The sequence below is a fragment of the Manis javanica genome, chromosome 8, assembly GCF_040802235.1.
Source record: "Manis javanica isolate MJ-LG chromosome 8, MJ_LKY, whole genome shotgun sequence".
Taxonomy (NCBI): Eukaryota; Metazoa; Chordata; class Mammalia; order Pholidota; family Manidae; genus Manis; species Manis javanica.
The window spans coordinates 74,880,191-74,903,536 of record NC_133163.1 but is presented as its reverse complement, the minus strand read 5'-3'; the positions used below and the strand labels follow the sequence as shown (position 1 = coordinate 74,903,536).

At 38.8% G+C, this 23,346-nt stretch overlaps 2 protein-coding genes across 2 annotated transcripts; both read left to right on the top strand.

Moving 5' to 3' along the window:
- Window positions 1–2,120: 2,120 nt before the first annotated feature.
- On the top strand, window positions 2,121–9,185 carry LOC118972250 (olfactory receptor 6E1). The gene has a single exon (XM_073211531.1). The coding sequence runs from the start codon at window positions 7,077–7,079 to the stop codon at window positions 8,001–8,003; it is 927 nt and encodes a 308-aa protein (XP_073067632.1). The 5' UTR covers window positions 2,121–7,076; the 3' UTR covers window positions 8,004–9,185.
- Window positions 9,186–9,272: 87 nt separating this feature from the next.
- On the top strand, window positions 9,273–21,352 carry LOC118972249 (olfactory receptor 6E1-like). Its single transcript, XM_073211526.1, has one exon. It carries the CDS (start codon window positions 18,752–18,754, stop codon window positions 19,853–19,855), a length of 1,104 nt encoding a protein of 367 aa, XP_073067627.1. The 5' UTR covers window positions 9,273–18,751; the 3' UTR covers window positions 19,856–21,352.
- Window positions 21,353–23,346: the final 1,994 nt, after the last annotated feature.

The window sequence follows — 23,346 nt, the reverse complement described above, 5'->3', positions numbered from 1 at the left end:
CTTGACGTCCAGAATATATAAAGAGCTCACACGCCTCAACAAACAAAAAACAAATAATCCAATTAAAAAATGGGCAGAGGAACTGAACAGACAGTTCTCCAAAAAAGAAATACAGATGGCCAAGAGACACATGAAAAGATGCTCCACATCGCTAATTATCAGAGAAATGCAAATTAAAACTACAATGAGATATCACCTCACACCAGTAAGGATAGCTGCCATCCAAAAGACAAACAACAACAAATGTTGGCGAGGCTGTGGAGAAAGGGGAACCCTCCTACACTGCTGGTGGGAATGTAAATTAGTTCAACCATTGTGGAAAGCAGTATGGAGGTGCATCAAAATGCTCAAAACAGACCTACCATTTGACCCAGGAATTCCACTCCTAGGAATTTACCCTAAGAACGCAGCAATCAATTTTGAGAAAGACAGATGTACTCCTATGTTTATCGCAGCACTATTTACAATAGCCAAGAATTGGAAGCAACCTAAATGTCCATCTGTAGATGAATGGATAAAGAAGATGTGGTACATATACACAATGGAATACTACTCAGCCATAAGAAGTGGAAAAATCCAACCATTTGCAGCAACATGGATGGAGCTGGAGAGTATTATGCTCAGTGAAATAAGCCAAGCGGAGAAAGAGAAATACCAAATGATTTCACTCATCTGAGGAGTATAGGAACAAAGGAAAAGCTGACGGAACAAAACAGCAGTGGAATTACAGAACCCAAAAATGGACTAACAGGTACCAAAGGGAAAGGAACTGGGGAGGATGGGTGGGCAGGGAGGGATAAGTGGGGGGAAGAAGAAGGGGGGTATTAAGATTAGCATGCATGGGGGGGAGGGAGCAAGGGGAGGGTGGGCTGCACAACACAGAGAGGACAAGTAGCGACTCTACAACATTTTGCTAAGCTGATGGACAGTAACCGTAATGTGGTTGTTAGGGGGGACCTGATATAGGGGAGAGCATAGTAAACATAGTATTCTTCATGTAAGTGTAGATTAAAAATTTAAAAAAAAAAAAAAAAAAGAAAGAAAGAAAGAAAGAAAAGGGGGATTACTCCTTAACAGGATAAAACTATTGGTAAATCAAAGATCAACGCATGCTTTAAATATCCTTAATGTTGATCACTTAAAGGCTGTCAGATGATCAGCTATGGAGGTACTCTTTTCTGATAATATTCCTTTCTCTTAATTTAAAAAAAAAAAAAAAAGCAGTTACTGTGTGCTGACCTCCAATGAGTTCTGCACGGTGGTATAGAGGGCATGTCAAAGTGTAGGCAAAGGGTCTGTCTGTTTCTATGCAGAAGATCAAGGCCTAGCTTGGATACCCAGAAAATGAACTAAGATACGATATGAGGAGGAGCTTCCGGCATCAGCACTCTCTGGAGGACTCGTGCCGGGGGATGATCATCAAAAAGCCTCCACAGGGATCCGGACGATGCTGCGGTTGTGGCTGCATCCAGCCCACCGTCTCCTGGACTTGCCATAAGAAGGAGGAGGGAGATGTCTAGGCTGGCATGTGCATACAGTGAGACAACGAATTTGACCGGATCTGTACTGTTGGAACTCAACCAGGAGTTGGGAGGGGTGCAAGTTGTAGCACCCCAAAATCTCATGACTATAGACTATCTATGGTTAAAAGAACATATGGGATGTGAACAGATCCCAGAAATGGGCTGCTTTAATTTGTCTGATGGTTCAAGTACAGTTGGACAATATCCATCATATCATAGATAAATTTTCACAAATGCCTAGAGTGCCTAAATGGTTTTCTTGGATTCACTGGAGATGGATGGTAATTATAGATTTGCTTTGTTTATGTCACCGTATTCCTATTATGTTAATATGTGTGTGCAAATTAGTTAGTAGTTTAAAACCTATATATACTTAAGGTACTATACAAGAAGATATGTCAAAGAAATAATCAATCCTCCCAAGTTTCCTTCATATGCTACATCTATAGCTTTTCTTCTTCCTTCCTAATTACAACGCTTAAATAGAATTCGTGCCTCATATCGAATTTACCGAGTATCCTAATTCCTCCAGGTGGTAAAGATACCTCGAGACAAGTGCTGGGCATAGAAGCCACAGGGCATAAATCTGCAAAGAAGTAAAAAGCTAACCTTTGCAAACAATATGGCTTCTCTCTCACTTACCAACTTTACATTTCCCTGTATGGCCCCGGAAGATGACTGGTTAGACAGAGACGGGTAAGATTCCTCAAGGGAGGAACAACCTAAGACAGGCACAGTCGCAGGGGGGCCACCAGGTGAGAATTTGGGGATCAACAGAGGTGAGGCTCAGAACCTCACCCCCCCTGCTTTGAGAGAAATCTTCTGCATCCGTGGATGTCTTGCTGCCCTTGTCTAGCCTGGATTAATACTTAGTCCATAGGCACACACCTGATCATCTGATCATCTACATTTGCCTTCTTACAGCACTAAACTATGTTTTCTACCTTTATCTTGCATCTACCTACCACTTCAGCATTTTATTAAAAATAAAAATAATAATAATAATAGGAGAAATGTGGGATCAACATATAAATCAAGTACAAAAATCAAACGAATATTCATATTTGACCTGATTGTTTATAGGTCATATTGCATGATCAAAACCGAAAGTTTCTGTGATGACTGCCCTTGTACTGTTCACCATGTAAGAATTTATTCACTCTGTAAGAATTCGTTCACCATGTAAGAACTTGTTCGTTATGCTTCAGAAGATTGGAGACTGACGAGAATTAGGCTTGAGATGGATTAATGATTGTACATTGAGTGTTGACCCCCCTATACTGAATTTTATTGTTGTTAACAACCATTTGATCAATAAATATGAGAGATGCCCTCTCAAAAAATAAAAAATAAAAAATAAACAATAAATAAATTAATTAATTAAAAATTAAAAATTAAAAATTAAAAAAAATTAAAAAAAAAATCAAATTAGAGCATTTAAAATACCAGCAAGTAACTTGAATAGACATTTTTCCAAAGGAGACATGCAAATGACCAACAGGCACATGAAAAGATGCTCAATGTCACTAATCATTAAAACCACAGTGAGATCTCACCTCACAACCTGTTAGAATGGCTATTATAAAAAAGACAAGAAGTGACAAGCTTGGTGAGGAGATTAAGAAAACAGAACCCTTGTACAAACTTGGTGGGAATGTAAACTGGTACAGCCACTATGGAAAGCAGTGTGTTCAAGATTTCCACACACACATACACAAATGGTAACTCTGTGAGGTAATGGATGTGTTAATTAACTGTAATCATTTCACAATGTATATGAATATCAAATCATCACATTGTACATTTTAAATGTAATTATGTTATTTGTCAATTATACCCCAATTGACAATAAAGCTGGGGAAAAACTTAAGCCTCACTCTATCTGATGACCAGAGGTAAGTGATGGCCCCCACTGATGACCCCACCTCGGGACCCCATCTTCTGCCATCTCCCAGGCCCAGTGAAGTAGGAGTCAGGATAGGATTAGCCAAGATGCTATATTACTTGTGATGGTTCCTTACATCCCTATAACAATAGGACTGCCTAATATTAGACAGGAGCCCCCAGTTTCAAAGGCATATTTAGATGTATTACTGTAACTAAAAGTTACTGTTATTCTTGATCTGAGCAAACAACAGAAACTTTTGTTTACAAAATTACAGTTAGTTAACAGCCAAGAGAGTTGGGAAGAGGCTGAGTGAGGTTCATTACACTAATTCTCTGGGGTTCCCAGGACCCATCAAACTTGGGAGAAAAGTAGATCCCTTAAGAAAACAAAGCTTTAACCCAAATCTTTCAGCCCTGATGTCACCTCTGCAAAGAGATGTGTTTATTCTGAGGGTAGCTCACCCACTGAAATTTTCTACAGGGAAAATATCGTCTCTCAGAGACTGGGCCCATGTCAGAATGTAATAGTCTTTATCAGTCAAAATCACCCCCATGAGTCCAAGAGTATGAAGGACAATTGCACCCAGTGAAAACTACTCTTCCAAGGCTTCCCCCAGAAGGAGCTTACTGAAAATGGAAGATTTCAACATCCTGTACTTATCAGATTCTTTGAGATGAACGATGACAAAGTCCAAGGAAACCATTCTACTCAGGGAATGTCAGCTGACCATTCAGGATGCTTTGGCAAAGGATAGCTCTTCTTAGTGCCATTAAATTCATGAGAGATGGAGATCTCACACCAACAGTATAAAAGCTGCATTTAGCACCTATAGACAATATTGCAACCTTAAGAAGTACCTGTGAGAATCACGGATCTTCTGTAATCCTGTGAGTAGTGTATTTGGAATGGCCTGATTGGGACTTCCCCAGAGGGCTGCTGGAACCTGGCCCTGGACCAGTGGGATAATCTCCACCCTGGCACTGCAGAGGATGGCAGAGCAGCAGTGGCTGCCTCAGAGCCTCCCCTTCCTGGTACTTGTGTTTCATATTCCTTTATAAGACATGGCATATCAAGCACATGCACTGTAGTTTGTAAGTCCAGCCCCACCATCTAGATCAATGCTAGTCCAATCAGAGCCATTAAGTTATTCTCTTGCATTGAGGGATTTTGCTCTCCCACCTTGTGCTCTGTGTAACTGTCCCCTTAGAGAACCCAGAGCTCTGGACAACATCAAGTCTGGGTGAAACTCAATAGTTTTCCTTAGAAGGAAAAGACCTCACCCTCCTGCTAAGTGTACTCAAACTGTTCAGAAGACCACAGTTCTAATGATGGCAGGACAAATCTCCAGGGCACCCACAGAGACTTTCAACTAAGCACTGCATGATGGACACGTAAAACAATGAGTGATCTGAGTGGATAATGTAGCCATATCCAGGCTGTCAGACTGCCAGGCAAGTCTCGCCTTTCACTTGTCAAGCATGTAGGATAAAAGGGAAATTAGGATTCATGAAGTGGCCCACTTCCCTTTGTATCTGGAAGCCCCCCATACTCAGCTGTTGACCTACCTCTGGTTTGAAATAGGAAAAAAACAGTTTGTCAGCAGACCTGTCTATGTGCTACAGCCCTGGGCTTGTCACAATGTCTTTTCATGGTTTATCCGAGCTAAACTCATGATTCAGAGTTTAGCTCAGTTTATTCTGAGGGTTTCTCCCCCTGTCCCACTCACATCCAACTCCTCCTCATCTTAATCTCTATTCCCATCCTTCTTCCAATGTATCCCACCAGGACTTTGCCTAAATAACATTCATTCTGTTAGCTCCTTATGATGTTGCTGTGTACCACATCCATGTTCCAGAAAGAGCTGCTTCTGTTCTAGAAGGAGCTGGGTAAGTTTCTTGGACACCTGGACTCACCTTTGAACCAAATAGGGCTGTTAGATTGGGAATCTAAACAAAGTTGAGCCTAGAAATAACCCCTGTGGAATAGCCCTAGTTATATACTCAGAGGCTCATCAACTAGTTTGCATTCTTTAACAGCTGCCAACAAATGTTAGATATAATGGTAGTTTGTTGAATGATTTTTAATCAGGTAGCCTCTGCTAAAAAGAAAGCAAAACCATAAAAAAAAGGAAGGTTTATAGAGTTTACCATTTCATCCTCCCTGCTAATATTCCCTGGCATCTCCTTCATTCCAGGTACCTAAACTGAGTACCAATCTTATTCTCCAGTCACTGGTAAAGAATTCTTGCTGTAGCCTCTGCCTGATAATTAAGGTAATGGTTGACAATACCTAAGGAACGAAACTCCCAGGGATGCTGGTTTCTAAAGGGACATCTTTTTAAGGGTTTTAGGTTTTTGCTGCTGGGAGTACTCTAGAAAACCACTGTTTACTAACTCAAACTCCAGACCATCTCAAAGATGGAGAGTTTCCTTTTAGAGATGTTTGTGGGGAGACACCTCTACCTTCTCATGAGGAAAAGCAAGGATGCTGTCCCCTAGGAAGGACTGCATAAATGACAAGTCCTCAATCTCTTCCGTGTCAAACACAACCAAATCAATTTCTCAGATATTTCGTTTTATTCACTAATCCAATAAATATTTATCAAACCTGATTATTTCAAGAAACTTATTCTAAGGACTGTATAAAATGCAAAGATTATAAAGTTTTACTCACTGAGCAAAAAATGAAAACTATAAAATACAATAAAATTAAGGGAGGTATAATGAAATTATGAGGAATATAGAGGAAAGGCTCATTCATTCAGAAGAAAAGTCTTCAGAGAAATGATAGCACTTATTGAGGAGAGATTTGAAGGATAAATAGGATTTAAAAGGCTGATTAATTGCAAACTAAAAGAATGCCACATGCAGAAGCACAGGTGCATAAAATGGTAAAAGAGTAAAAAACACAAGGAGCCTATTGTATCTAGAGCCCATGGGAGGATGTAATGAGAGGAGAACCTGAATATACCATTTGGAAACCTATCATTAAGAACCCTGAATACCAAACTCCCATTAAGGAATTTTCATTTATGCATTCATTACTTGGATTTTTCTTTTTTTTATAAGAGTTGTGTTTTTCTCTCATAGTTTCCTCTTTCCTCTTTATTATCCAAACACTAGTGAAAAACATCAAAATTTTCAGGTACTTTTGAAAAACAATACTGTGTCTATACTATTCTAAATTGGTTTACCCAAGGCTATGAATCTGTGGAGTGAATGGTTAAGGAAAAAAGGCTGCCACCCTCAAATATGAACTACTTATGGATAAAGACCAATATTGGAGTAAAGATAATTATAAAATATTGAAAACATGTAATAATATTAGGGGCCAAAGAATTCATTGAAGAATCAGGAATGAAAGTTTGACTGAGGAAATTAAGAAGGATAATTTTTGGTCTGGAGTCTTAGGCCACATCACAAATCACCACTTTATCCTCGAACACACAGACACACCAGAGACCAAACGTGACACAGGTACAGTCAGTGGCTCTGCAAAACAAGCCTGAGTAGTCAGTGGTGAGAGGATATGTCCTTCACAGAAATAAAGGCTTCTTTCAGCCCAAAATCCCTTTCCTTTCAATTCCAGGGGTCCTCAACCCCCAGAACATCACGACTCATGCTCACGCCTCTGGTTGCCCTTCCCCAGCAGAGGTCAGGGGAGCCATGGGGAACCACACCACTGTCACCGAGTTCGTCCTGCTGGGGCTCTCAGATGCCTGTGAGCTGCAGATGCTCATCTTCCTGGGGTTCCTCCTGACCTACCTCCTCACTCTGCTGGGGAATCTCCTCATTGTGGTCATCACCCTTATGGACAGGCGCCTCCACACCCCCATGTACTACTTCCTTCGCAACTTTGCTGTCCTGGAGATCTGGTTCACCTCGGTCATCTTCCCCAAGATGCTGACCAACATCCTGAGTGGATACAAGACCATCTCCCTAGCAGGCTGTTTCCTACAGAGTTTCCTCTATTTCTTCCTGGGCACCACGGAGTTCTTCCTACTGGCGGTGATGTCCTTTGACAGGTATGTGGCCATATGTAATCCCTTACGTTATGCTACCATCATGAGTAAAAGGGTCTGCATCCAGCTAGTTCTTTGCTCATGGACAGCGGGATTCATTCTCATCATAGGTCCAAGTTTAATCATATTTCAGCAGCCATTCTGTGGCCCCAATATCATTAATCATTTCTTCTGTGACAACTTTCCACTCCTCAAACTCATATGTGCAGACACAAGTCTGATAGAGCTTCTGGGTTTTATTGTGGCCAACTTCAATTTGCTGGGTACGTTGTGTGTGACGGCCACCTGCTATGGCCACATCCTACACAGCATCCTGCGTATCCCCTCAGCCAGGGAGAGGCAGAAGGCCTTCTCAACCTGCTCCTCCCACATCATTGTCGTGTCTCTTTTCTATGGCAGCTGCATCTTCATGTATGTCCGGTCAGGCAAGGGTGACCAAGGGAAGGACAGGAATAAGGTGGTGGCCTTGCTCAACACTGTGGTGACCCCGATGCTCAATCCCTTCATCTACACACTGAGGAACAAACAGGTGAAGCGGGTGTTTAGGGATCAGGTAAACAAGCTCTTCTAATAAAGATGTGGAACCAAGAGGCTGAAGCTAATATTCCCATACAGTATAAGGGAATATCAGGCTCCTGGAAGAAATTGAGACTTTCCCATTCAGAAAAGCTCTGATGACATGTTTCTGGAGTGCCAGTCACTGTGTAACTCAGCATGAACTCATAAGCTTTCTGGTATTTTTAAGCATTTCAAGGCATTTTATTAATTGTCAAATACGAGTATTCCTGTTCATTACATCTGTGTCAGTTTGACTTCCCAACAGAATACAAGCTCTCTGAGAGTAAGTACTAGCTCTGTAACTCACCATAAGCCTCAAGCACCAGTCCATTGTCATAGACCATACACATCTCAGTAAGTACTTGCAGACTGATCAATTACTTTGTGTCTATTTCTGAAACACCCTCACCGGAGAGGAGAAAAATTCACTATTAGCACTGTCCTTATTTACATTCCTGTCACAGAAATAGATCATCATGGACTCAAAAAATAGCTAAGGCTAATTGTTTATTTTTTTAGTATTAAAATGCATAGAAATCCCTCATTCTTATTGATAAAGTCTCTTCCACCTACTAGTTACTTCCCTGAGTCCCAGTTTTCTCATCTATAAAATGGGGGCATCAAAGCCCATTTCAAAAGATTATGATGAAAGTCAAATGAGATATTCTATGCAAAGTGCCATACGTAGTGACTAGCATATAGTAAGTTCTTAATAGAAGTTAGTTCCTTTCCTCTGTTTTTCATCCTATCACCCCTCTTTTCCTTTTGAGTTTCACACCAGTTACCAACAAAAGCATTTATATTCAAAGTGCTGTAAGTTAATAATGTTATACTAAATTTTTCATAAATTACAGTATTGACCTGTTGAAATTTGTTCACTTACAAAGATATTTACTATTTCAGTGAAGACAAAAATAAAGTCATATTGGTAAATAAATATTAGAATAATTAAATTAATTAATATATTAATTCATTCCAAATAATGATTACACAAATGCCATGTTCAAGGAAATGTACTATGTGGTGTGGGAGATAATACTTAACCTATGCCTTTGAAGAACTTGAAATCTGATAAGGAAGATAAGAAGTACACAAATAACTATAATTCATGGTACAAAATGATTTGTGCAATAAAATATTGGTTGTTATTTCTTGAACAACAAATTTGAAAACCAGGAGAAAATGGATGATTTCCAAGAAAAAGAGACTTTTCAAAACTCTGAAAAGGAATAGAAAACTTAAATTAGACAAATTACCATGGAAGGATTACAAAATGGGATTATATATCTATTATAAACTAAAAAACTATGTGGGTAAAATTGCAATTATTTCCAGAATCTCTCACTGGGCCTTATTGCATCTCCATATCAGTTGGTGTTTCCAAGGGGTGAAGAGAGGTAGTTCATCTCCATATCAATAGGTGATTACAAGGGCGGGGGCAGCAAGGGTATATCTAGACCAAAGAGGTTTGGTGGGGTTGTGAGAGACTTGGGTGAGCAGAAGTGGATGACTGCTTGTAAGCAATAAACAAGTTTCTCCCACTTTATCTCTCCCTTTAACTGATTTCATCTTCAAAGGTAATTTGCCTCAGGCTGGGAATTTATTCCAACCCCCATCCCAGAATTACAACTATGTCCTCAACAACAAAAACAAACAACCAATTCTACAAATCACAATAAGCACATTGTGATATAATGAGTTTTAAGAAATACAAATTTGGTCATTCATATGACCAAATGTATATTTCCCAGGTATATTTGGTCTTCATCCACTGTTCCTGAAAACACTGTAGAGTCTTAAAGGTGAAATGGGTGTCTTGTCATGTCAATGAGAGACTTTCAGATCCCAGTGAAAGGAGGGAGGTTGAATCAGCCAATGTTAATAACTTAGTCAATCATGACTATGCAATGAAGTGCTCACAAAACTCCCTAAGAAGAATTCAGAGCTTTCTGCTCTCCTGGATCCTGCTTCTCATTCAGGGAAAGCTTCTATGCTTAGGGAACCAGATCGCCTCCACATGCCACCAAATTAGGTCCCAAGCTCCACAAGGATAGAAACTCCTTTATTTAGGACCTTTCCCTATGTATCTCTTCATCTGGCTCTTAACATGTATCCTTTATTAAACTGATAAACATAAGTGTATTCCTGATTTCTGTTAGCCATTCTAGCAAATTAATCGAACCTGGGGGGGTGGATTGTGGGAACCTCCAATCTGTAGCTGGTAGGTCAGAATCAAGGTAACTGCCTGGAGCTTGTGAATGGCACCTGGAGTGGGGGATGGAGGGCAGTCTTGTAGGACAGAGCCCTTAACTGGGGAATCTGTGTTCTCTCTGGGCAGGTAGCATCAGAATTGAGTTGGGTTCTCAGACACCCTGCTGGTGTCTGAGAATTGCCTGGTGTTGTGTGTGTGGGAAGATACCCCTCCCCTCTACACACACATTGGAATTGGTCCAGGAAGCCAAAAGGAATTATAATACTGCTATACTGCCATATATTATTATTATTGCAGTATAATGCTATTGTTATACAGGAAGAAAATACACTATCGCACACATGAAAAGATGTACAACATTATTAATCATTAGGGAAATGCAAATCAAAGTCACAATGAGATAAAACTTTGCATCCATTAAGATGGCTATTATAAATAAAATTTTAAAACAGAAAATAACAAGTGTTGACAAAATGTGGAGAAATTAAAACCCTTGTACATTGATGGTGGGAACATATGGTGCAGCTGCTGTGGAAGCAGTATGGCAGTTCCTAAACAAAAAAGTACACAGATTTACCATATAATCAAGCAATTCCACTTCTGTATATGTACACTAAAGACTCAAAAGCAGGGACTCAAACAGATATTTATATATCCATGTTTATAGCAGCATTATTCCCAATAGCTAAAAAAGGTGGACACAACCCAAATGTCCATTGATGAATGAATGGATAAACAGAATGTGGTATATAAACACAATGGAACATTATTCAGCCATAAAAAGGAACAAAATTCTGATAAATACTGCACAGATGAACTTTGAACACATTATGGTAAGTGAAATAAGCCAGACACAAAAGGAGACATGTTGTATGACTCCACTAATATGTGGTACCTAAGCTAGTCAAAATCATGAAGACAGAATGGTGATTACCAGGGACCAGAGGTGGGAATTGAAATGGAGAGTTATTGTTTAATGGCCACAGAGTTAAGGTTTGAGATGAAAAAGTACTGGAGATGGATAATGATGATGATTGCACAACAATGTGAATGCACCTAATGCCACTGAACTGTACACATTAAAATGGCTAAAATGGTAAATTATGTTACATGTATTTTTCCAAAAGAAAAATACAGATTCCAGATAAAAAACAAAGCTATGTTATTTTAACTTCCCCCTTTTCTCTTGTATCCTACAGCAAACCTATCAGCAAATTCAGTGAATTCAAAACATTTACAGAACCCAACCACTTCTTACTATTACCATCACCACTAATAATTTTGTCTATAACACCTTCCAATTTTTCTAGGTTTTCCATCTCCTACCTGCCACTTCCACCTCCTTTCCATATTCCTGGAGGAGGACACGGTTAGAGACAAGAAGGGAGAGATGGGCTTTCAGAGTTAAGACAGATAAAGACAACAACACATACCCTTTCTCTTGATTTCCTGTCCAAAACAGCCCTACAGTGGAGGAAGCAGTACATTTTAACTATAAATGAAGTTCAGAATTTTACCAATTACATAGGATTGGACAATTTAATGATCCTGATTTTTGGACTGACAGTGAATGAAGAACTTCTAAAATTATATGAGCAGCCAGAAAATTCATCATTCCTGTCCTGGATTCCATCCAAGTATCAAGAAAGAAATAGCCACATGAACAGTTTGAATGGGTGTGCAGGAAGTGGGTAGAATGGAGAATGCATATTACAAATAAAGGGTTATTATCCATAATATATAAAGATAAACAACCCAATAGATAAATGATCTAAGGATAAGCATAGACACTTCACAGAAAGGCAAACTCAAAGGAACAATAAATAAGTGAAAAGATGTTTAACCATATTAATAGGACAATTTGAATTAAAATAACAACCCTTTTGATGATTGAAGTATTTTTAACATTTTAAGTAATTTTTTAGTAATTTTTAAAAGACTACTATTGTTTTAATACTTACTGAAATATTTACAAATGAAGGGATATGATGTCTGGGGTTTGTTTTGCAATAATATGGGTAAGGGACAAGTAAGTGGTGGTCAAGGTGAAACAAGAATGGCCATGACTTGGTTATTGTTGAAGCTAGGTGATGACTATGTGGAGATTTGTTATATAATTTATCTACTTTTGTATATGTTAGTAATTTTCATAATAATTTAAAATAAAAAGATAATGGAAATAGTTCAAAACAGAGGCAATGTGAATTTGGCATGGGTCATACCCATGGCAATGCAACAAGAAGAAATATATAAGATATGTTGCAGAACCTGAGAGATAAGATGATTGGAGGAAAAAAGGAAATCCCCAGGTATGAGTCTAGGTAATTAGAAAGATGTAATCACAGATCCAGAGTAGTAAGGAGAAAAAGTTGGCTTAGGAGTAAGAGTCACTTTTGTTTTAGACATCTTTATGTGGGCACAGCAAAATTGTGACATACGTATTCAGTGAGACAAGGAACTCTTCACAGCTGTTTCCACTGGCATTGGAATTGTCCCATGGTTAATCTCTCATTCCCATTGTTTATTTTGTAAGAAAGGGAACTGTCCAAAAAAGTGGATTGTCATAGACCTGAGAAAACTGTGCTGTTAATATTTATGTTTGTCTCTAACCAATTGTACAGTCTCAAATCTAGGAAGTTACAAATACTTCCCTCTGTAAGTTTATAAGAAAATCATCAATGATATAAACAAAGTTAACTATTTACAGTGTAAAATAGTTCAAAGAAGCTTCATCAGAAGAGAGCTCAAAACTAAAAATTCTCAGAGGTATGATATCTAAAATCAGTCCATCAATCATTGAGTGCCATACCATGACACCTCAAGAATAAAGGCTAGAGACCCGAAAAGAACTGCATTAGCTGCCTATTGTTGTGTAACATTTTACCCCTAAACTTAGCACCTTAGAACAATAAGCATTTATTAGTTCACCAGAATCTGAGTTAGGAATCCAGACATGGCTGGCTGTCTCTGGCTCAGGATCTCTCACAAGGCTATAACCAAGGTCTAGGCTGGGGTTACAGGCATCCCAAGGCTCATCTGAGAGAAGATCTGCTTCCAAGTAAACACATATAGCTCTTGATAGGCCTCAAATCCTCCATGGCTGCTGGCTAGAAACGCCAGTTCCTTGCCATGTGGGCTCCTCTGTAGGGCAGCTTACCACATAGCAGCAGGCTTCCCTGAGAACAAGCAAGAGAGCACATACGGAAACCAGTCTCTTTGTAACATTGACTCTCATCCCTTTTACTGTGTTCTGTTCACTTGAAGCACATCACTAGGTCCAGCCACACACATGGGAGGGGATTACACAGGGACATAACTACCAGGGGTGGGGATTATTGGGGTCATTTTAGGGGCTGCCTGTCACAAGAACTATGTAAAACCAATCTGTGGCATGTATGCTATTTGATGTCCCACTGAATATTATGAAAGTTCTCTAACACAGAGAATGTTACATCTGTCCTCTATTCTGATGACTATATACGAACTATTCTTTCTCGAATCTCCAAGAGACTACAATGCAATATGGGGATCGTGAGCTGCTATGCAGCAGGGACCATGCCGTCTTCATTGTTAGGTTTCCCACAGCACATAACACAAGGTGAGTGCTCAATAAATCTTGATTTAATTCAGTGGAATGGAATTTAAGATAGCACCATGGCTAAGAGAAGACAAAGCAGGTGAAGTGTGGACAGCAGAATGGCAGTGTGACCATTGTAAATAGTCTCAGAAAAACCTGTCCTTTCTTCCTGTGGGTAGGGAGATTTTTGAAAGATCCAGGCCAGCTCCATGGGACTCAGCCTTGGTCTTACTTCCTATTGTTCCACATTCACCTTGGACTCCATTTATAGTGACTAAATTTGTACCATGTTTCTGAAACAAAGTCTCTGCCCAGTACTGGGAATTAGACCCCAGCCTTATGTTCAGTGCCTCAAACCTGCGAACCTGCCTATTCTTTCATCCACTGAGGATGTGGCTTCTTCTTAGTCTTTGCCGGTCAATCCCTTAAACTCCCAGAGAGATCACAGTTACACTCCTAAAAGAACCAACTAGCCAAACACTTCTGCCACCTGCAGACAGACTTCCCAGACCAGCAACTATTTCCTCTTCAAGGATCTCCTTTCCATGCTCTGCCTGTCTGTCCAGACCTGGTCATTCTCAGGGTTTTATCCTTTGACCACAGTTCCTTCGGTCACACCTCCAATCCATCTTTGTCTGCCCTTACTTTTTCCCCCCTAACCTACTAGCTCTTCATTAAAATCAGTGAACATTTACCCATGTGATTTCTTCCCTGAACCCTGCAATAAATCCCTTGATCTATTTTCCTATTCCTTTGCTTGCTCCAATTTCTTGTTCCTATTTATGCTTTTATTTAAAGCATAAATAAGATCGTGTCACTTCTCTACTTAAAACCTTCTAGTAGCTTCCAGTTGTACTTGGAATGAAATTCCTCCTCCTCACTAGGTACAGTCTCCAAGGCTCTACAAATTTTGAACCCAGAACAACTTTCCAGCCAAATCTTAGATCACCATCATCCTCTTCATGGCTCACTGTTCTTCTCGCTGTGCTTCAAAAATACCAGCTCATTGCCACATCATGGCCTTGACATACACGCTTCTCTGTGCTTGGAACTGTCTCAACCAGATAACCCCTACTCTGCCTTCAAGTCTGAGCTGCGATCACACTTCCTCAGGCATGCCTTTCCTAGCCGTCCATCTAAGGCAGGTCTCACCTGTTTTTCTCTCCTAAAGCACCCAGTTCTATGCCTTCATATCCCTCATAATGTCTTGTTATTACATATTTATTCATGTTTCTATCTCTGAATTTTAGTATAACAAAAAGACTGATTTTCCCATTTGAAGGAGAGTAAATCAGGTATTTTTTTACTTTACATAAAGGACCCTTCACCCAGAAACAAAGATTCACTTAGTAAAAATAAAACCATGAGCAAGTTTTTATGTCCTCCTTGGCCCTCTCAAGATCCAGTTGAAGGAAAAGGAAAAACCTTTAACCACACAGGGGAGTTGAGTTTCTGTTTCTTACCATGCCTCGCAGGTGCCCACTGATGGGTGATCACCATGCAAGAGCTGCAGAACTCAGAAAGCCAGGACCTTTCTGATCTAACCAGAGAAGGAATAAAATTTCTATAAGCAGATCCCAGCAGATGCAACCGGTGTGTGTTATGTACACTGTCTGTCTGGGCCTCCTCCCGATAGGTCACTGGTGTAGTCATGACTCTTACCAGGAGTAAGGTGACTACAAAAGCAGTTCATACAACCTAACCAGGTTTTTAGGGAGTAGATTGGTTACCCTAGCCATCCTACCACATTAAGAATAGCCAAGATATCAGGAGAGGGACACCTTCATCAATTTAACTCACTAATTCATTTAAAACAGCTGAAAGCCAGTTACTCATCCGCCTTTTCAAACACATCATTGCCTCCTAAAATCATACCACTTAACTATAATCAAGTTATATCAGCCAGTTTTACTCAGTCTAGGGAATAGTTTGGTGACCAAAGAAAGAATATGGGATTACAAAATAGTGTTAGCTTGAATAGGCTTAGGACTGTCCAAAGGTCCTCTTACCAAGATTCACCTAATTGAGAGTAAGCTTCACAGATATTAGGAATCATGTCAGTTTCATTCATCATTCATAGTCATCCTCAGTAAATGGCACAGTGTCTAGTCCATAGTAGGTTCTCAATAAACATGAGTTAAATGAATGATTAATTAATTAAAGGCTCTTCACCTCCACACTCCAACTCATCCTTTGGGTCTCAGGTTTATAGAACTCCATCAGGAATATTTTCCCTTATCCTTCAGTCTAGTCCAGAATCTCCTATGAGCTCTGCTTCAGAACACTAGTCACAACACTAATTATTTTTGTGATTGTTTAATGTCTGTCTTCTCCACAAGAGTCTGCTTATGTATCTACAGCATCTAGAGCAATACTTGCCACACGATAAGCACTCAACACAAATTTGCTGAATATTTTAATAACTGTGCTACTTTGTTAATAATTAAACTTCATTAGAAGTTTCTGTGCTTCTCAGTCAGAGCAAAGTAAACTTTTCAATTCCAAAGTTGAAGAAAGTAAGAGGTAAGGGACCTTCCTGAGTCCCTATTACCACTGATGGTAATGAATCTCAGGGGAAGCACAAGATTCTGCAAGAGAAGAGAATCTTGGTTAAGTTTGAGCAGTGCCTCTTGTGCGTCTCTGCGTTTCCATGGAAACCAAAGAGAACCTTAAGCAGCCCAGGCCTGATACCAGCTCCACAGAGACAAGAAGCCTACCATGAATAGTTTACCCCAGAATCCTCTACAGGCATCATGTTCCTAAATGGCAGGTACCTCTTAAGCCCAACTGAAGATGAGTCATATGAATCTACATCAATTGATATCTGTCTCTGCCTTAATATAGGAGAAATGGAAGAATAATTAATTAGGTTTCAACATCCATTTCCCCCGAAACGTGATCCAGCAGTGATAATGATGGGGCAGGAACAATAGAAGCATCCTGAGAAACTGGTGAGTCCAGAAGATCTGGAGAATACCCCAGGACAGTTCATTTCTGAGGACACCTGGAGCTATGCCACTGACAACAGTTTCAGGGAGCATTTTTTAGGGAGATAAGTTGTTGGAAAACATGGAGGTTTAGGATACATGCAGTACAACAGGATAGGACCTGCCTATGTCCATGACCTGCAGACCATGTTACAGCTCTGGAGCTTACTTCACTTTCAATCTCTGGAAATCCCCCAGGAAGTATTGTCCTCCGGCAACACTGCAGAGCCAGGAGCTCCCTCTGAAAACCAGGAGTCTCCGCCATCAGAACTGCCTTGAAGACAATTGAGTACCTCACTGAGGAGATGGTGATATAAGTTGCATTGGTGCAGGGGAATCTGATTACTCTGGACACTCTGCCTAGAAAACTATTCACCTGTTTTTGGGTGTCCACTGGCAGACTGTGGCACAGCTGACTTACTTCGTTTTTTTCATCATTCTCAATATCCTGACTCAGATCAAGCCGGTAAATCACAGAATCTCTAAGGCTTTTTCTCACCATTTTCTTGGGCAGCCATTTGTTTCCCCTTTGTCTCTTCTGAACTGTTATACTCAACTCTTAACCCAAGTGGGCTTACTGTGAGGATTTCTTTCACAATTTTAAGTTTAAGTTATTGTATAAGCAATAATAAAAAGAGGAAAGAAAAGTCTCCCAGACTTATATGACAATTATGGGTTTTTTTCCATGTTCTCATCCAGTCCTTCTCTACATAACAAAGCTATAATGTACTTGTTGCTCTTTCTCTGATGCAACTGTATCACATTAGTTCCTACTCCTTTCTTGGTTAGAGTTAGCTCTTTCCTGAAAAGCTTGTCTTAACCCATCATTTCTATAAAGAGCAACCAGTGACAAGATGGTCTAATTCTTTATTCGGATCTCAAAGGACAATGTTAAGCATTATAAAACTTGGAAATAATAATTTAAAACAAAGACATATTCTCTAAAATTGAAATTGAGCCAATGAATAGTTCTGAATATCAACATTTATTATTATTATTATTTATTGTTATTACTAAGAAAATTATCCCAAAGCATTAAGCATGATGCCAATCAACAAGTGCATGTTCTCTCCCCTGCCTATATATCAATTTCATAACACATATCTTCTTCAAAAAATATCAGCCAAGTATATTAATAAAAAGTTTGTAATAACATGACAAAAATTTGGTACAATAATATGTGGGAAGGAAAGAGGTGCAAAATACATACTCTACACATGGCTATAAAGCAATAATCACAAAATAAAAGTAGAAAAAAATAAAACAGAAATAAATCCAAGTCTTAATAAAAGTTATTTCTGTAGAGCTATAGATGATTCTCTATATTCCTTACCCTGTATTTACTAAACTTTCCATAATGAGCTGATATTTTTATATTTTTAAACCTTTTTCTTTAAATACAGATTGCATAAAACCCCAGTGTCTTTTCTCCAGCTTTACTCTTACTTATTATTATCCTACTAGATTTTCAGTCACAAAGGGAGAAATAAATATAGCTAACATGTGACTGCCTGCTCTGTGGTCAGTCAAGGGTTGGGCCTGCATTATTCCCTTAAATTTTAGGAGAACTTTTTACAAATGTACTGTTATTATTGCCATCAAGGAAACAGAGGCTTAGTGAGGTTATAACTGGCCCCACATAAGTTAGTAAATGATGGCACTGAGGTGCAACCCATTCTGTCCAACTTAAATGCCTTCTGTAACAAGCTCTAGAGTAAGTATTCCATCAATGCTTTTGATAAAAGTCTGTGATCCATTAGAACAGGATTTGCAGAGGGAAATGTACTTGAGAGACCCCTTATAACATTTGGACAAATATGGGAAAAGGCATCATCTTATCTAAAAGAAAGGGATTTAATAGTTTCCTAACAGAAACAAGATAAACGTAAAAATTGTTAGTAAAGGCAAGACTTTTCCCAAGGAATCCCAGAAAATTGGTTTACCTTGGGTCAGAGTTATGTGACTTGATGCTAATTCAGTGAGGGATGCGGACAGCCAGAATAAAGAGAGAAAGAAAAGGACTTACAGGTCAGAGAAATAAAGGCTTCTTTCAGCTCAAAATCCCTTTCCTTTCAATTCCAGGGGTCCTCAACCCCCAGAACATCACGACTCATGCTCACGCCTCTGGTTGCCCTTCCCCAGCAGAGGTCAGGGGAGCCATGGGGAACCACACCACTGTCACCGAGTTCGTCCTGCTGGGGCTCTCAGATGCCTGTGAGCTGCAGATGCTCATCTTCCTGGGGCTCCTCCTGACCTACCTCCTCACTCTGCTGGGGAATCTCCTCATTGTGGTCATCACCCTTATGGACAGGCGCCTCCACACCCCCATGTACTACTTCCTTCGCAACTTTGCTGTCCTGGAGATCTGGTTCACCTCGGTCATCTTCCCCAAGATGCTGACCAACATCCTGAGTGGATACAAGACCATCTCCCTAGCAGGCTGTTTCCTACAGAGTTTCCTCTATTTCTTCCTGGGCACCACGGAGTTCTTCCTACTGGCGGTGATGTCCTTTGACAGGTATGTGGCCATATGTAATCCCTTACGTTATGCCACCATCATGAGTAAAAGGGTCTGCATCCAGCTAGTTCTTTGCTCATGGACAGCGGGATTCATTCTCATCATAGGTCCAAGTTTAATCATATTTCAGCAGCCATTCTGTGGCCCCAATATCATTAATCATTTCTTCTGTGACAACTTTCCACTCCTCAAACTCATATGTGCAGACACAAGTCTGATAGAGCTTCTGGGTTTTATTGTGGCCAACTTCAATTTGCTGGGTACGTTGTGTGTGACGGCCACCTGCTATGGCCACATCCTACACAGCATCCTGCGTATCCCCTCAGCCAGGGAGAGGCAGAAGGCCTTCTCAACCTGCTCCTCCCACATCATCGTCGTGTCTCTTTTCTATGGCAGCTGCATCTTCATGTATGTCCGGTCAGGCAAGGGTGACCAAGGGAAGGACAGGAATAAGGTGGTGGCCTTGCTCAACACTGTGGTGACCCCGATGCTCAATCCCTTCATCTACACACTGAGGAACAAACAGGTGAAGCGGGTGTTTAGCGAGAAAATGAGCAAGCTCCTCTCATAAAGATGACCCTAAGAGAGGGGGAAGTGCCTTCTTCCCTGAACCTCTGCAAATGCAGCTCCTGTCCTGATCTCCAAGAACTACCTCCTCCTAGACAGTTTTTCAGTATGTGCTCTAATCTACAGTAATTTCTTAATGGATCATTATTGGCTCCATTCATATGCTGTCTTCTCAGAAAGTACAGAAAATTCCATATGCCACTCCTATGTCTGGTATGTCTTAATGTTTCTTACTCTAGCCTGTGTCTGAGTTTCTTAATCTTGACTCTTTCAAGTTATAATGATAAACCTAGCATAACATCTGCCCTAGAACTTTTCAAAATTGATAAAAAATATCCTCAACAAGAATGTATTCATGATGGACTTCAGAAATATTATATGTAGGGAAAATTAATGAGGTGGAATAACCAAGAAATGTTGAACAAAAACAAAATCTCAGATATTAAAACACTAAGTGAAGAGCTAACAAATAGAACAATGGAAAGGAGTAGATAGTCTGGAAAGATAATGCAGTACATATAAGGATCTAATAGATAAGTGAAGTAAATTTTTAAACAGTAAAGAGAAGAAGGTAAATTCAATAAATGATGCCAAGACTCTTGGCTAATTACAGCAGAAGACTACCTTTCAAAGAGATTGGAACTAGTATTTGGATGGTTATTGGGGGTAGGAAGGGGGTTAAAGCACATGCCTTAAATATTTATTTGAAAGGAAAACCTATAGACAAATATTTATTCACTGATCTATTAAATTCCTTTTCATTGAGAATGAATGTGATGATTGTTGTAGTTTTTCTTGTTTAAACCACAATTGCAATGTATCCTTTGTAATTTTCAGAACTTGTTTCAGCAGTATAAAAATTTTATATTTAAAAAACCATCTGTGATAGGATTCTAGAATTTTCACTTTGTGTTTATACATTTGCCACTCTCCACAGTTCTTGTCCTCACTTAAATCAATGAAAAAATATTTCATTATCTGGCTTTATGGATCATAATCTATTAAAAGAAACCAACTTATTTTTCATAGGAACAGCTTTGTTTTTACACTCATATTTCATTGGTTTATCTTCAGTTAAAATGTGTGATTACAATAACTAGTCCAAATACCAAACTGAGGTTTGTAAATAAACAACTGATTCTTAGTACAAGCCAACTGGTGGGGGAAAAAATATGCATGGGTGTGAGAGAAGTCTACAAGGTGCAAACTAGTAGCTGCAAGGCATACTGAAAATCAAACATTTTCAGAGGCAGTATAACAGATTGAGAATAGCTTCTGATAGCCAACTACCTAGGTTCAGATCCCAGATGCCTATTAGCCATTTGATCTTGAGCAATACCTCTTTGTATGTATATGGAGATAATAATAGTATTTACCTTATAGAATCCTTATAAATATTAATGCATTAATGTATGTTAGAATGATACCACAGGGGCTTGGTACAGAATTAAATACCATGTTAAGTGTCAAGTATTATGTTTTACTGAAGGAGTAAGTTGAATAAATGAAGATAAATTAAGAGATCATCTAGGATCTTGGAAAAAAGTCAAGTTAGATCTTTACTTCATGTCTTAAACTGAAATAAGATCAGAATGAATTAAATAAATAAATATAAAAAATAAACAAAATTTTATTTTTATGATAACATTTTAAAAGTTATGTACAAATTATCTTGTTAGAGATGTGTACGGATATTTTTAATTGAAAACAAAAATAAATTTATAAATTTGGTTATATAAAATTCTTAGACTTTCTTTGTGTTAGGAAAAAAAAACACCACATAAATGATGTAATCCCCATATGTACCTTCTACCTACCTGGCATCCATTTCCCATTCTTAAATTAATAGGACCCTGACTTTTCTAATGAAAGCCCCTTTCCATTTTCAGTCCATGTAACTAGGGTGGGGCTACCTTCATCCCTAACCAGTCAGAGAATGGCTACACAATTGAAATAAGTCCAGTGAAACCAAAAGAGTCTCAATTCAGAGATACTCATGAGAACTAATGAAAGAGAGACTCTCTGCTGTACTTGAAGCTGGGAGAATGTAGGATGCAAATTACCAATAACAGGAATAAGAGAATGGACATCACTATGGATTCTATAGGCATCAAAAGGTAATAAGGGGACATTATGAACAACTCTGTCAATTTATTTAACAGATGAAATGGATAAGTTTCTTGAAAGACACAAACTACCAAAACTTATCCAAAATAAAGTAGATACTTTCAATTCCCTATATCTTTTAAAGAAATTTCATTTGTAGCTTAAAAACCTCCCCAAAAAGAAAAGTGCAGGTTCAGATGGCTTCATTGAGTAACTCTATACAAGAAAATACCAATGCTACATGAGAAAACAGAAGAGGAAGAAACATTTCCCAAATTAACCTCTGAGGCTGGCATTACCCTGATACCTCAATCAGATAAATACATTACAAAAAAAGAAAGTTACAAATACCCTCAGTAACACAGATGAAAAAATTCTTACCAAAACTTTAGCAGATTATTCCAACAATACAGTAAAAAGATAATACATCCTTAGCCAAGTGGAGGTCATCCCAAAAATACAAGATTGATTCAACATTCAAAAATCAATCACATGTATTCATGATAGTAACAGAATAAAGGAGAAAACCATATGATTATCTCAATATATACAGAAAAAGCATTTGAGAAAATTCAACACACATTCATGATTTTTTTTAACTGCTTAGCAAGCTAAGATAGAAGAGAATTTCCTCAAGCTGATAAAGGGTACATTTGAAAAACCTATAGTAAACATCATACTAAATGATGAAAGACTGAATACTTTCCCCCTAAGTCTAGGAACAAGACTTTTACAACTTCTATTCAACACTGTACTAGAGGATTCTAGCCAATTCAATATGTAAGAATAAGAAATAAAAAGCCTATAGATGTTTTATGGTGATAGGATACTGAATTTTGTCAAATGCTTTACCTGCATATATTGAGATGATATATGATTTTAATCCTTCATAGTACTAGAAGTCCTAGCCACAGCACTCAGACAAGGAAAAGAGATAAAAGGCGTCTAAATTGTAAAGAAAGAAGTAAAACTATCTCTATTTGCAGATGACATATTATATATGGAGAATCCTAAAGATGCCACCAAAAAACTGGTTGAACTAATAAAAGCATTCAGTAATGTTCATGATGCAAAATCTATGTACAAAAATATTGCATTTCTATGCACTAACAGTGAACTATCAGAAAGAAAAATTAATAAAACCTATTTACAATGGCATCAAAAAGAATAAATTACTTAGGAATATATTTAATCAAGGAGGTAAGAGATTTGTACTGAAAACTATAAGACATTGATGAACAAAACTGTAGAACACACAAATAAATAGAAAGACAGCCTGTGCTCATGGATTGGGAGAATTAATATTATTAAAATGTCCATACTACCCAAAGCAATATACAGATTCAATGCAATCACTATCAAAATAATAATGGCATTTTTTGCAGAAAT